We start from the raw sequence: 13281 nt of genomic DNA on the forward strand, positions 1-13281 counted from the left end.
TTGGAATACTTTAGGTGTTTCAGATTTTTCTTTGAGGAGATAGACCCAACATACCCTAGTGTGATCATCAATGAATGTTATAAACCACCTAGCCCCTGTAATATTTTTCACTCGGCTGGCTCCCCATAGGTCACTGTGGATTAATGAAAATGGTTGGGACTGGATATATGGTTTTAATGGGTATGGTACACGGGTATGTTGGGATAATTGGCAAATTTCACACTTCAAGGAATTAATACTTTTATTTCGAAATAATAGCGGAAGATGTTTCTTCAAATACAAAAAGTTTGGATGCCCTAACCTACGGTGCCATAACATAATCGTGTTCTCTTTTGAAGTGGATAGAGCTAATCCTCCTTGTGTGTTGTCTTTATTCCAAACATATAGTCCATCATCAACTTTAGCAGTGCCAATCATCCTCCCCGATTTCTGTTCCTGTATCACACAACCAATTGCAGAAAATTCAGCAAGAAGTTTTTCATCCTTAGTAAGTTTACTGATTGAAAGTAAATTGCAGGACAAGTTTGGGACATGTAGGACTTTATCGAGAGAAAAATTCTCTGTTATTTGTACTTCTCCTACTCCAGCCATAGGTGAGTAAGAACCATCAGCTATGCGGATTCGGGACTTGTCATGACAAGGGGTGTAGGTGTGAAACAAAGTGAAGTTACCTGTCATGTGATCGGAGGCACCTGAATCGAGTATCCAAGAGGATTGATTATTTGATTCAAAGGCAATATTGAGGGCAGTACCTTGGGTGGCTAGAGATCCATGAGCAGTGAAAGTACCAAGTATCTTATGGAGAGTCTCAAGTTGGGTTTTGGTTAGGCGAACATCGAGAACATCATCTGCAGCAGTGGAGGATAACAGGGCAGTCTTATTATCCTTCTGTTTCTTTTCAGGATAGCCATGGAGTTTGAAGCACTTTTCCTTTGTATGATCAACACGGTTGCAGTGGTTACACCATGGCCTGGTTGATCCAGAATCATTTCCAGCACGTGGTTTTTGTGGCTGTGGACCTCTGGAGATGAGGGCAGAGGTCTCAGTAGACCGATTGCCAAGAGTTGTCACATGTTTAGGTTCCTTTGAGTCTCCCATCATGACAAGACGGCGCTTTTCTTCTCTTCTAACTTCTGCAAATGCTTCACTGATGGTTGGTAGAGGTGATCTGTCCAGAATTCGGCCACGGACCTCATCTAACTCACGGTTCAGTCCTGCTAGAAACTCATAAAGACGTTCATTGTTGAGGTGTCATAAACTTGGTGTGTTCTAAGCCTTCACCCCAATCTGCCTCATAGAACATATCCAGTTCCTGCCACAAAATTTTCAGATTGTTGTAGTAGTGAGTTACTTCGAGTGTCCCTTGTCGGATATCCTTAAACTTAAGCTTAATCTCAAATACTTGGGAGGTGTTTCCAAGATCCGAGTAGTTTTCTTTGACTGCATCTCACATGTCTTTTGCAGTTTTGAAAAAGAGATAGGTGCAGCTTATATGGCCTTCCATCGAATTAATTAGCCAAGCCATTACAATCGAGTTGTTGAGTTCCTAAGTGGCATAAGTCGGGTCAACTATGGTTGGTTGTGGAATTTCTCCTTTGATGTATCCTAATTTGCCACGACCACGAATCATCATGAGGATCGATTAAGACCATTGCAAGAAGTTCTTCCCATCTAGCCAATGATTGGTGATTATAAGGGAGGAATTAAGTTCACCTTGAGTTCCTTGATTGACATTCTAAGTTATTTGTGAAGTGTCAGTTTCAGACAGAGTTTCATTGAAGTCACCCATGGGAGGACTAAACCAGAGGGATTTTTAGGAAGGGAGATTAGAGACGAATGAGCAGGATCGAATGAATCCTAAAGCTCTTGATACCATGAAGAAACTTAGAAAAAGATTATTATTCATTCTGCTAATTAGTTTACACCTATAAAGAGAGGAATTCACACAAACAAGGAAAACAATCCCTAAAAAACATTAACTTCCTAAGAATCAGTGACTGAGATTAGTAATAAGGTAAGTTTTCTGTCATTAATCTTAGGAATTCCAACAATGGAGGTGGCAGGAGCTGGGATTAATAGTGTGAGAAGAATGCCAAAATGGATCAAGTGGAAACTATTAGAGCAAGGTATGTAATGCTTAATACAGAAAGCGCGATGAAGAGTATTTTCGGTTTAGCTTTGGTGGGGGCTTTGCTATGTGATTGGGAAGGGAATTGGGTTAAGGGTTTTATCTTAATATCGGAATGCCAAACGGCCTATTTGTGGGGACCGAGAAGATTTGATGCTGCTCGAGTTTTGAATATCCAATCTCTTATAGTTGTATCAAATGCTGCTGTGGTGGTTCAAGTCTTTAAGGTTGTCATCTTTGTTTCGTATTAGTACAAGATTGTATGCAAATCATGTAGGCAGGGTGGATTTAAGAAATTCTAAATATCCTACAATAATGTAATAGGTGTGCAAATGAATTAGCTAATTTGGCTTTGAAATTTAATCCGAGAACTCATATTTTAGATAAACCTCTAATTGAAATATGAAAGTTGTTGGAAGAGTGTATGTTTGGTGTAGCAACGCTTGGTTAACTTGTTAATTAGATCTTATCTACCAAATATATATTTTATATTGTGATGCAATTTTCCATGTTTGTCTTTGTATGTTGCTCTTTCATTTTAATTCTCTTTTAGAGTTGTCTTCCATACAATTAACACTTATAATGTTACTAATGAGAAGGATCTGCTGCTGGCTGGGGTAGACAAGATGATGCTGGTGTGGTAAAGGTATGCACGTCTAGTATCATTCCATTATTCTCACTTGATAGAAAGCACTATTCAAAGATTACTGTCAGATTTCAGAATATTTGAGTATATCAAATATGATTTTAAAAATATTCTATCCCTAACTTTAAGGCTGTACAGTATCCCTACAATTATTCTGTTTTCCTAACATAAAGTTACCTTAGTTAGGCTAACTATGTGTATAAATATGTATGTAATCTCTTGTGGAAAATATAATGAAAAATATCCTTTTTTTCACATGGTATCAGAGCTTGTTATTTAGCCCGATTTTTGAGATTTTTTAGCCGGTTTCTTTAGCCTATTTTTTTTTCTGACTCCCAACCAGTCCTCAAGTCTATAGAACTTGTTCAGACACAACATGACTGAAACTGTCAAGACCAGTAACACTAGGGAGGGTTTAGAAATTTCTGTAAACAATTCAAACCCAATGAGTGAGTTTCAGAATATCCAAGTAGCCTACAGGCTAAATGGAAAAAATTATCTAACATGGTCCCAACTAGTTCGTACCTTCTTGAAAGGAAGAGGAAAGTGAGTCACTTACTCGGAATCGGACCTAAAGAAGGGACCCTAAGTTTGATGCTTGGGATGAACAAGACGTATGGTAATGTCTTGGTTATGGAACTCTATGATGCCGTAAATCGGTGATACATGCATGTTTCTTAGCACATCCAAAGAAATATGGGAAGTCGTGAAGCGACTTATTCTAAAGTTCGAGATGTTGCTCAAATCTATGAAATCAAGACTAAGATTTCATCCACCAAGCAAGGAAGTCGATCAATCACGGAGTATTCCAATCATTGCAAAGTTTGTGGCAAGAGATGGATCATTACCAGTGCATTAGGATGAAGTGCGGTGAAGATGCAAGACTCTGAAAAGGTTTGTTGAAAAGGATCAATTTATGATTTTCTTCTTTGGATGAATGTTGAGTTTGATGCGAGAAGAGTTCAAATACTTGGAAAGAGGAACTACCATCACCGAATGAAACAATTGCAATTGTTCGTCTTTGAGGAAGGAAGAAGAGGAGTTATGGTGGAGAACAATCAAGTGGATAGTTCAGCCTTGGTTACTAATGCAATAAATGAGAGGAGATTTGGCCGGAGCGACCAACTAGTGAAGATAATAGATGATAGAATGGACAAAGTCTTTTAACAAGGATTCTATGGTGCACCCTCTTGCAAAAAGGCTCGTCACACTAAAGCAGATCTTGGAAACTCCATGGGAAGCCACGGACAACAAACAAAATTTTTCGAAAAATGTGGACAATCAAAGGGACAAGGACGAGCAAATACAGACTAGACAACTAGATGAAAAAACAATTCTCGTGAATTACCTATTGAATTCAATAAAGAAGAAATTGAGAAGTTAAAAATTTTTTGGGATCATTGGAAAAACTTCTTCAACAGTACTTGTAGTTTAGCCTTTTCGTATATCCTCTCCTCAAAGTTCTAAAGTCTCAAATAGATACCAAAAGTTCTTGGGTCATTGACTCAGAGCTACAGACCACATGGCCCACTCCTCACAAAAATTTATTTCATATACACCTTGTTCTAGTAGTAGAAAAATAACATGGTGATGGTTCTGTGATCACAAGTGGCGGTCAAGGTGATATTGTTATAAACAAAAACCTTACTCTTAAAAATGTCCTTCATGTTCCAAAATTATTTACCAATCTTTTATCCATTAAAAAAATTAACAAAGACTCTAACTGTAAAGTGGTTTTCTATCACAATCGGTGTCTTTTTCAGGAACAGAATACGAGGATGATTGGACATGCTAAGGAAATAAATGGCCTATACTATCTTGAAGAATCTAGTGAAGAAGTTAGTGTTCTGAATTCCTCACCTTTATCTCTCATATCCGAGTCTATTAAAACCAATAAAGACCAAATTTGGCTCTATCACCTTTGTCTTGGTCACCCATCATTTAGAGTCCTTAAAATTATGTTTCCTTCACTATTCAAAGGATTAACTGTTGAAAAATTTCATTTTGATATCTGTGAACTTGCAAAACATAAACGTACCTCTTTTCCAGTAAGCAATAAAAGAACATCCACTCCTTTTACTCTTGTTCATAGTGATGTTTGGGGGCCATCCAATATTTCAAATATTTCTGGAGCTCGGTGGTTTGTATCCTTTATTGATGATTGTACTGTGTGTCTTGGATTTTTCTTTTAAAACAAAAATCGATGTTAGGTCTGTCTTTCCAATTTTTACAACATGATCAAAACACAATTTGGGGTCGAAATAAAAAGGTTTAGGTCAGACAATGCTAAGGATTATTTCAATCAATTCCTCTCAACATATTTTCAAGAAAGAGGCATTATACATGAGTCATCTTGTGTTAGTACACCCCAACAAAATGGTGTAGCCGAAAGAAAGAATGGTCACATTTTAGCCATTACAAGAGCCCTATTGTTCCAAAAAAACGTCTCTAAACAATACTGGGGGGAGGCTGTTCTAACTGCTACTCATTTGTTAAATAGATTGCCTACAAAGGTCCTTGAATCTCAAAGTCCTATGCAAGTTCTAGCAAAATTTTTTCCTGATTTCAATACCTCCAGTAATCTTACTCCCAAAGTATTTGGCTGTGTCGCCTTTTTCCATGTTCATTCTCAAAATAGAGGGAAATTTGATCCACGAGCTGTCAAGTGTGTCTTTCTTGGATATTCTTCCACTCAAAAAGGGTACAAGTGCTATCATCCAGCCATAAAAAAATTTTTTGTAACAGGTGATGCTACTTTTCTTTGAACAAGAAAATTTCTTCACTCGTCCTTATCTTCGGGAGAGATCTTATTCACGAAGATAAGGACAAAGAATTCTTTCTTCTAGACATTCCAGCTCTGTCCAAGAACCAAACACTCTCATTCCACTCTCATCCAAGAATTAAACGCCTCACTCGGACCTTGCTCGTTACCTAACACGCCTAACTTGAAACAATGACCCTATACAACTGAAATCGAGCCTAGTACACCCAAATCACCAAGAGGAATTCAAGACACTACTCGTCTCATTCTTGGTTTACTCAAGGAAGAAGGCACCGGTGCAAGTTCAATCATCTTCTTCTATACGACCGAGGTAATCTTGAACCTACTTTGAATTCTAATACTACTGATTTAGATGATTTTCCCATTGCTATTAGAAAGGGGACTAGAGCTTGTACAAAACATCCCTTGCACCTATTCATGTCTTACAAAAACTTGTCCCATAACCACAAAGCTTTTCTTACTAGTCTAAATTCTATTTCCATTCCTAAAACTGTATTTGAGGCATTAAAAGATGAGAATTGGAGAAATGCCATGAAGGTTGAAATGGAAGCTTTTGAAAAAAATAAGACATGGGACTTAGTGCAATTACCAGAAGGAAAGAAACCGGTGGGATGTCATTGGGTGTACACAATGAAATATAAGTCGATGGTTCTTTGGAGAGGTACAAAGCAAGGTTGGTTGTTAAAGGGTACACTCAAATGTATGGGATAGACTATCTTGAGACATTTGCCCTGTTAAAAGATGAACACTGTAAGAGTGTTGCTATCACTAGTCGCTAACCGAGGCTAGAAATTTCAGCAATTTGACATCAAAATGCCTTTTACACGGTGACCTTGAGGAGGAAGTCTATATGGATGTTCTTCGAGATTCGGTCCAAATACTGGATGTGCAGTTTCTTGAGACTAAAAAGGCTTTATATGGACTAAAACAGTCCCGAGGGCTTGGTTTCAAGATTTACCAAAGTGATGCTCAAGTTGGGGTATAAACAGAGTCAAGGAGATCATACTGCTCAGAAACATTCATCTTCGGGGAGTGACTGCTTTAATAGTCTATGTTGATGATATTATTGTGATGGTGATGATCAAGAAGGAATGGAGAAGTTAAAAAGCCTAGTAAAAGAATTCAAGTCAAAGAGCTAGGTAAGTTAAAATATCTCCTTGGTATTGAAGTGGCACACTCTCGGGAAGGAATATTCATATCTCAAAAAAATACATAGTTGATTTGTTGACGAAAACAGCAAGTTGGGCTGTAAACCAGCAGAGACACCCATAGAGGTGAACCACAGACTCGGAGATGTATTAGAAGATACAGCAGTTGATAGAAGGTCATATCAAAACTTGTGGGGAAGCTTATTTACTTGTCCCATACCGACGGATATTACCTATGCAAGAGGTGTTGTAAGTCGGTTTATGCACAATCCTAAGGAATCACATCTTAGTGTGTATACCGATTCTACAAGACTTAAAAGGTACGCCAGCAAAGGAATCTTATTTAAAAAGGAGAAAATTTAACCCTTGAAGCCTATCTTGATGCAGATTATGCAGGGATCTATGGTTGATAGAAGATCAACCTCTGTTCTTGCACTTTCCTAGGAGGCAACCTTGTGACTTGGAGGAGTAAAAACAAAACGTTGTGGCTAGATCTAGTGCGAAGCTGAATTTAAGGCAATGGCTCTTGGAGTTTGTGAGTTGTTATGGCTAAAGATTATATTGGAAGACTTGAAGATCAAGTGGGAAGGTCCAATGAAGTTGTATTGCGATAATAAGTCGCTATCAATATCGCACATAATCCAATTCAACATGATCGAACAAAGCACGTTGAGGTGGATGACATTTCATAAAGGAAAAAGCATACAGTGGCTTAATTTGCACTCCATTTGTGTCCACCGATGAACAATTAGCAGATATACTTACCAAAGGATTGTGCAGGAAGTTGTTTCAGAAATTAGTAAGCAAGTCGAGGATGGATGATATCCACTTCCCAGCTTGAGGGGAGTGTCGATTTCGAATATTTGAGTATATCAAATATGATTCTAAAATATTCTATCCCTAACTTTAAGGCTGTACAAGATCCTGCAATTATTCTGTTTTCCTAACATAAAGTTACCTTAGTTAGGCTAACTATGTGTATAAATATGTATGTAATCTCTTGTGGAAAATATAATGGAAAATATCCTGTTTTTTCACAATTACTTAATTCAAAGATATAGTTAATATCTAAAGAATATTGAATGTCTAAAGTTCTTCTTTTTACTTGCTCAAATAAGTTGAACTTGGAAGAATGATCTATCAAGAAGAAATACTGACTGCTTTGTATATAACCATCAAGCTTAGTCATGTGTCACTAATTTCTTCTTATTATTTTTGTGAATGGTAAATTACATATATGTCCCCTATAATTTCATGTTCTCGTACATAGCAACTTGTGATTTATTTTTTTGATAGGTACCTTGTGATTACGTCCTATTGTAGAGGTAGTTACACACACTATTACAAGTTATACACAGTCTATATAATATTTATAGCTTAATTGAATATGAATTATGGTGTTTAAAGTTATCATTTTCACAAATATAATCTGGTTACTTAATTAGCACATTGTAGGTGTAACAACTTTTTCTGTAGGTATATGAAACCCTCACAGGTGTTAAAGTTGAAGGAAAACTTCCAGCTCTTAAGAAAGAAGTTGTCTTGCAAAGTCTTCCACCTGAGTGGCCAGTGGATCCTATAAATGATACACACAAGCTAAACCAGAAAAATTCAAGAACACTGGTTGTTCTTGATGATGATCCAACTGGAACACAAACTGTTCATGATGTTGAGGTATTAACTGAATGGTAAGTGTCATTATTTTAATTGTCTTACTGCTTAGCTATGAAGTATGGATATGCCTCGACCCCTGGTGTATCTGTGTCATGTCTCTTTTGGACATATGCATGCATCTAACATGCTGAGATACTCGTGTAACAGTAAACAAACAGAAGTTTCATTATTTTATTTAGCTGCGGCTGGATACGGTTTAGCTTCTGGATTCTAAATAAAACAGGCAGAAAGGGGATAACACTTCTGGTGGCGGCCCCACCTTGGACATATGGCTATGAGAAAATTTGAGTTTAAAAAAAAGAAATATAAGAAAAGAAATAGAGACAAGGCTGACCTGAACATTACAATGGCCTTGCTTTTATGGGCACAAAATTTAACTAAGCCATTAGAGCAATAAAATGGAGGCAAGGATAGGGGTGGTGGCAGGGGACTGACTGTTTGGTCTATGGTTTGGGAAAGGAGGTACTCGGGTAATGAGTAGCGATAAGTCTAACTTATGGATTGTGGGGCATAGAATATATGGGTTGCATTGACTTTTAACCTTGTGGTCAATCACATTTGATCATAACATGTTTAAATCCCAAAAAAGTCAACGTTATGCAGCCAATTTATAAAAATATTTTCTCGGTAGTAATTGAATCATCTTAGTCTGTTGTTATAACATAAAGTCTTTTATACTGATTTTAGTTATATATTCATTTCAAGAGTTTTTATTGTCTACTTGGTTAATATTAATTAACATTTACACACATAAATATTCAACCTGTATACTGTTATTTTTTGTTTTGTTACCTCTATACTATTATTGATATATTACAGTTATATATATCTATCTTGTCAGCTGTATTATATAACAGTTTTGCCATCTAGAAGGAATTCCTTACTTCACTTATGTTTGCCATCTGCAGGAGTATAGAATCACTTGTTGAACAGTTTAGGAAAAAACCTATATGCTTCTATATTTTGACTAACTCTAGAGCACTAAGCTCTGAGAAGGTAAAGAATTTTTCGTCAAATGTCAAGTTATTTTATCCCTAGATCTCATTTTGCATTACCATGGAAATATTTTTAGTGAAAATTTATTTCAACCAAATCAAATTTCTCTTTACTTTTCTCTTGACCGACTAAAGATTTAACATTTTGCAGGCTACTGTGCTGATCAAAGATATATGCAACAATCTTTGTTCTGCAGCAAAATCAGTTCAGCATATTGATTATACAGTAGTTTTGAGAGGTGATTCAACTCTACGAGGTCATTTTCCAGAGGCAAGTACAATAAATATGAGAATATATTATGAAGAAAAAAATATGTTGCACTAACATGTCTTGCCATATAATGACCCATGGATTAAACAAGCAGTATTGTAGCAGTGTTGTGGTCACTATTTCACAGTAGTGGCAGTGTCTGCTGCCACTAAACACTTAAATAACAGTGAAAAAAATCTAGTAAAAAACGGCCTCTTGTGGTGCTGAAAAAGGCAAAATGGAGAATAATGGTGATAACGAGCTGCTATTTCCACTATCCTGTTTCTTATTCAGTATTCAATCAGATTTTGATGTTCACAAAAACTCACAACTCAACTAATCAAGTAACAGACTCACACAGTTTCTCAGGTAAAAATTAAAGATAAAAATCATCAAATGTAATCAAATAACTTTTTAAATAACCTGCATTTTTTAATTTATGGCTAGTGTTTGTTACTCTCTTCTATGTTTTATAGAAGAAAAAGAGAATCTAAAAGTAATTTGGTTTGGTTGGGCATATCGGATTGGAAGTGAAATTGGGGATTTTTGGGTTGGTGAGCTGAGGGAATTAGGAAGGATTGGTGCTAGGAGGGTTTTGAGGCTGGGTTGGGTCCGTTTTAGTCCTGAATCCTCTTTTTAAATATTACTACTTTATTGATTCAGTGAAAATTATTTGAGATGAAAATTTTTTATCTGTGAAATTTTATAGATTTTAATAAAGGTGAGTTTATCTGAAAATGTAATTAAATTAAATAGGATAAATCTCAAAATTATAGATGAACTTTGATTTATTGTGCAATTGTATATATGAACTTTATTTGGTGTAGTTATACATGTGAACTCTGATTGTGGTTCAAATGTGTACTTGAAACTTTAATTTTGATTTAATCATACACATTTAAAGAAATAAATACATCAGGCTATTTTATATTGGATAAATATAATTATTTACATACGTAATATATAAACATAAAATGATGATATATCAATAATTGTGTTAATAATTTACGAGAATTGAATCAAATCAAAATTTCATGTATAAAATTACACAAAATCAAAGTTCATGTATACAATTGCACATTAAACCAAAGTTCATATATAGTTTTCGGATTTATGCCATTTAAATATATATATTGATTGATTATGTATTAATTTATATTTTATATTTGAATTTAGAAAATATTTGTTTATATGATTATTTTTGGATAAAGGTCACAAAAATGGGTCATTGTGGTTTTCAAAGTGAATTGGATGGATTTGTTTCTCCTCATTTATCTACCATGTGGCAAAAATTGGAGTATGCATCAATATTTATAGTGGATGAAATTTTAAATTATTTTATTTTTAAGTTTGTAATGTACTAAACATGTATGTTTGAATTTAACATGTTCTTAATTTGTTAATTATTTATTTTCCTAGAAATTTATAGATAAGGATGAAAGCATTTTTAGTATGGAAATATTACTATAATGGAAAAAAAAAAGTGAAATTTTTTAAAAAAAGCTCATACAACCTCGTACATGACTTGAAAAATCTTTGGCAAATTTGGAAAAAAAATTCACAACTGCGTAATAGCATATGTTTTGTTTGCAACCATGATAAATGCAACACGAAAAAAATGCGAACACAACCGCAATTGAAACCCTTGGTAATGACTTTAGCTGTCTAACATTTCTATCCATGTATTGTAGGAACCAGATGCAGCTGTCTCAATACTAGGTCAGGTGGATGCTTGGATTCTTTGCCCTTTCTTTCTCCAAGGAGGGCGTTATACCATTGATGATATACACTACGTTGCAGATTCTGATCGGTATCGGCTTTAACCCGAATTCAAATTGGTTTCTCTTATTGCTTCCTCCCATCCACTCTCACACAAACCTGCCTGAATATGAAGGAAAAGGAATGACCATAAGAAAATTATGTATTCTGATATCTAGCACTTATTGGATTATATTGGCTACAGGCTTGTTCCTGCAGGAGACACTGAGTTTGCTAAAGATGCTGCCTTTGGCTATAAATCTTCAAACCTTCGAGAGGTCTGATTTTCTTGAAGTACATGCCAATTCATATTTTTTTGTAAAAAATTATCAAATTTGAATTTGCTACTTGCTTTACCTAAATGTGTTAGTGGGTGGAGGAGAAAACAGCAGGACGAATTCCAGCTAGCATTGTTGCATCCATTTCTATCCAACTTTTAAGAAAAGGTGGACCAGATGCTGTTTGTGAGCTTCTTTGCAGTTTGGAGAAGGTACTATATGTGATGTGTGTTTCTATGCATTTGTGCTGCTCTTTATGTTCAAGTACATGCCAATGCCAGTATTCATGTAGGGAGAATTTTTTGTTTGCTTGCTTGCTGTCATATATGTTGGACTTGTAAGTTGCTGCAAGGCTATTGTTGACTTATTTACCACTTTTTGTATTTTAAAAGTAAGGCACATTAGTTATTTTATCTTATTTTTTGAAGTAGTAATTGAAATTTTTATGTAACTATCTTTACCTCTATGAGTAGAGGTTTTCATCAATAAATCAATGGAACCATTTCATAAGCGTCCCTTTACTTCAATGGAATAACCTTCAAAACTTTAATGCATCACAGACCTTTTATATGAAAGATATTTTTGTAATGATACTGCTGGCTGGATTTCTATAGAGAACTACATGATTAGATGCAAAGTATTCACTATATTTTCATTTATGGATGAAGCAGGGATCGGCATGCATTGTAAATGCAGTTAGTGAACGAGACATGGCTGTATTTGCTGCTGGAATGATCCAGGCAAGATACTGCAAATCTTATAGTTTTCAGCATACATAAATATATATATTTTTGGGCATGTTGATAAAGATTTTGAGAGGTTTGGTGTATAAGCTTTAACTCCATTGGCAGGCGGAACTGAAGGGGAAGTCTTTCTTATGCCGTTCCGCGGCCAGCTTTGTTTCTGCCCGCATTGGAATTATCCCCAAAGCTCCAATCCGCCCAAAGGATCTAGGAATAAGTAAAGAGAGGAGCGGTGGACTAATAGTTGTGGGTTCATATGTTCCAAAAACAACAAAACAGGTCCAAGATTGATGAATTTTAAAGTTTATTTTTATTATTATTTTTAAATTAATTAAAAAAGTTTTTTTGTTATTTCTATTTTGGTTAAAATACAAAGACCACTGTATTTAATCGAATTTATTGTATGTGCCCCCATCCTGTAATTGCAATATTTATGATCAGTTGAGCTCTTAGATGGATGGAAATTTTACACCATCAACTCCTTTTGCCTGGTGGGTGAATTGCATGTGGTATGAATAGTGTAGAATAAATACATCAACATACTATTTTTATAAGCAGGTGCCATATAGTAAATGGTAGATTACACATGTGCCTATTGAAAAAGAAAACCATCTTTTTATTTTATAACATGCTAAAAAAGATGCCATGTGACTATTTATTCTACATTATCTATGCCTTGTTAACAATTCTGTCTCAGTTGGCAAATGATGGTATAGAAATTTCTGTCCTTACCTCATAAAGACTCAATTGACTGTAGATAATGGATTAGGGGCTCAATCGAATGCACTAGAAAGAATAAGGGCTCATTTGATAGATGAATTATTTAGCCTTTAACTTCTAAGTTGATATACTCTTCATTGTATGTCTTTCTCAATTCCA

At 35.5% G+C, this 13281-nt stretch overlaps 1 protein-coding gene across 1 annotated transcript in view; it reads left to right on the forward strand.

Moving 5' to 3' along the window:
• The window catches only part of LOC108455708 (uncharacterized), a 49328-nt gene that overhangs the window by 27175 nt on the left and 8872 nt on the right, over positions 1 to 13281 (forward strand). Inside the window, exons 22-30 of the mRNA XM_017754244.2 lie at positions 2728 to 2774; positions 8181 to 8392; positions 9287 to 9374; positions 9525 to 9644; positions 11315 to 11433; positions 11587 to 11659; positions 11752 to 11871; positions 12331 to 12399; positions 12511 to 12681. Of these exons, the coding sequence (XP_017609733.1) occupies positions 2728 to 2774; positions 8181 to 8392; positions 9287 to 9374; positions 9525 to 9644; positions 11315 to 11433; positions 11587 to 11659; positions 11752 to 11871; positions 12331 to 12399; positions 12511 to 12681 (1019 nt within the window). The remainder of the gene's footprint in view (positions 1 to 2727; positions 2775 to 8180; positions 8393 to 9286; positions 9375 to 9524; positions 9645 to 11314; positions 11434 to 11586; positions 11660 to 11751; positions 11872 to 12330; positions 12400 to 12510; positions 12682 to 13281) is intronic.

The sequence above is a fragment of the Gossypium arboreum genome, chromosome 3 (assembly GCF_025698485.1).
Source record: "Gossypium arboreum isolate Shixiya-1 chromosome 3, ASM2569848v2, whole genome shotgun sequence".
NCBI classification, from domain to species: Eukaryota; Viridiplantae; Streptophyta; class Magnoliopsida; order Malvales; family Malvaceae; genus Gossypium; species Gossypium arboreum.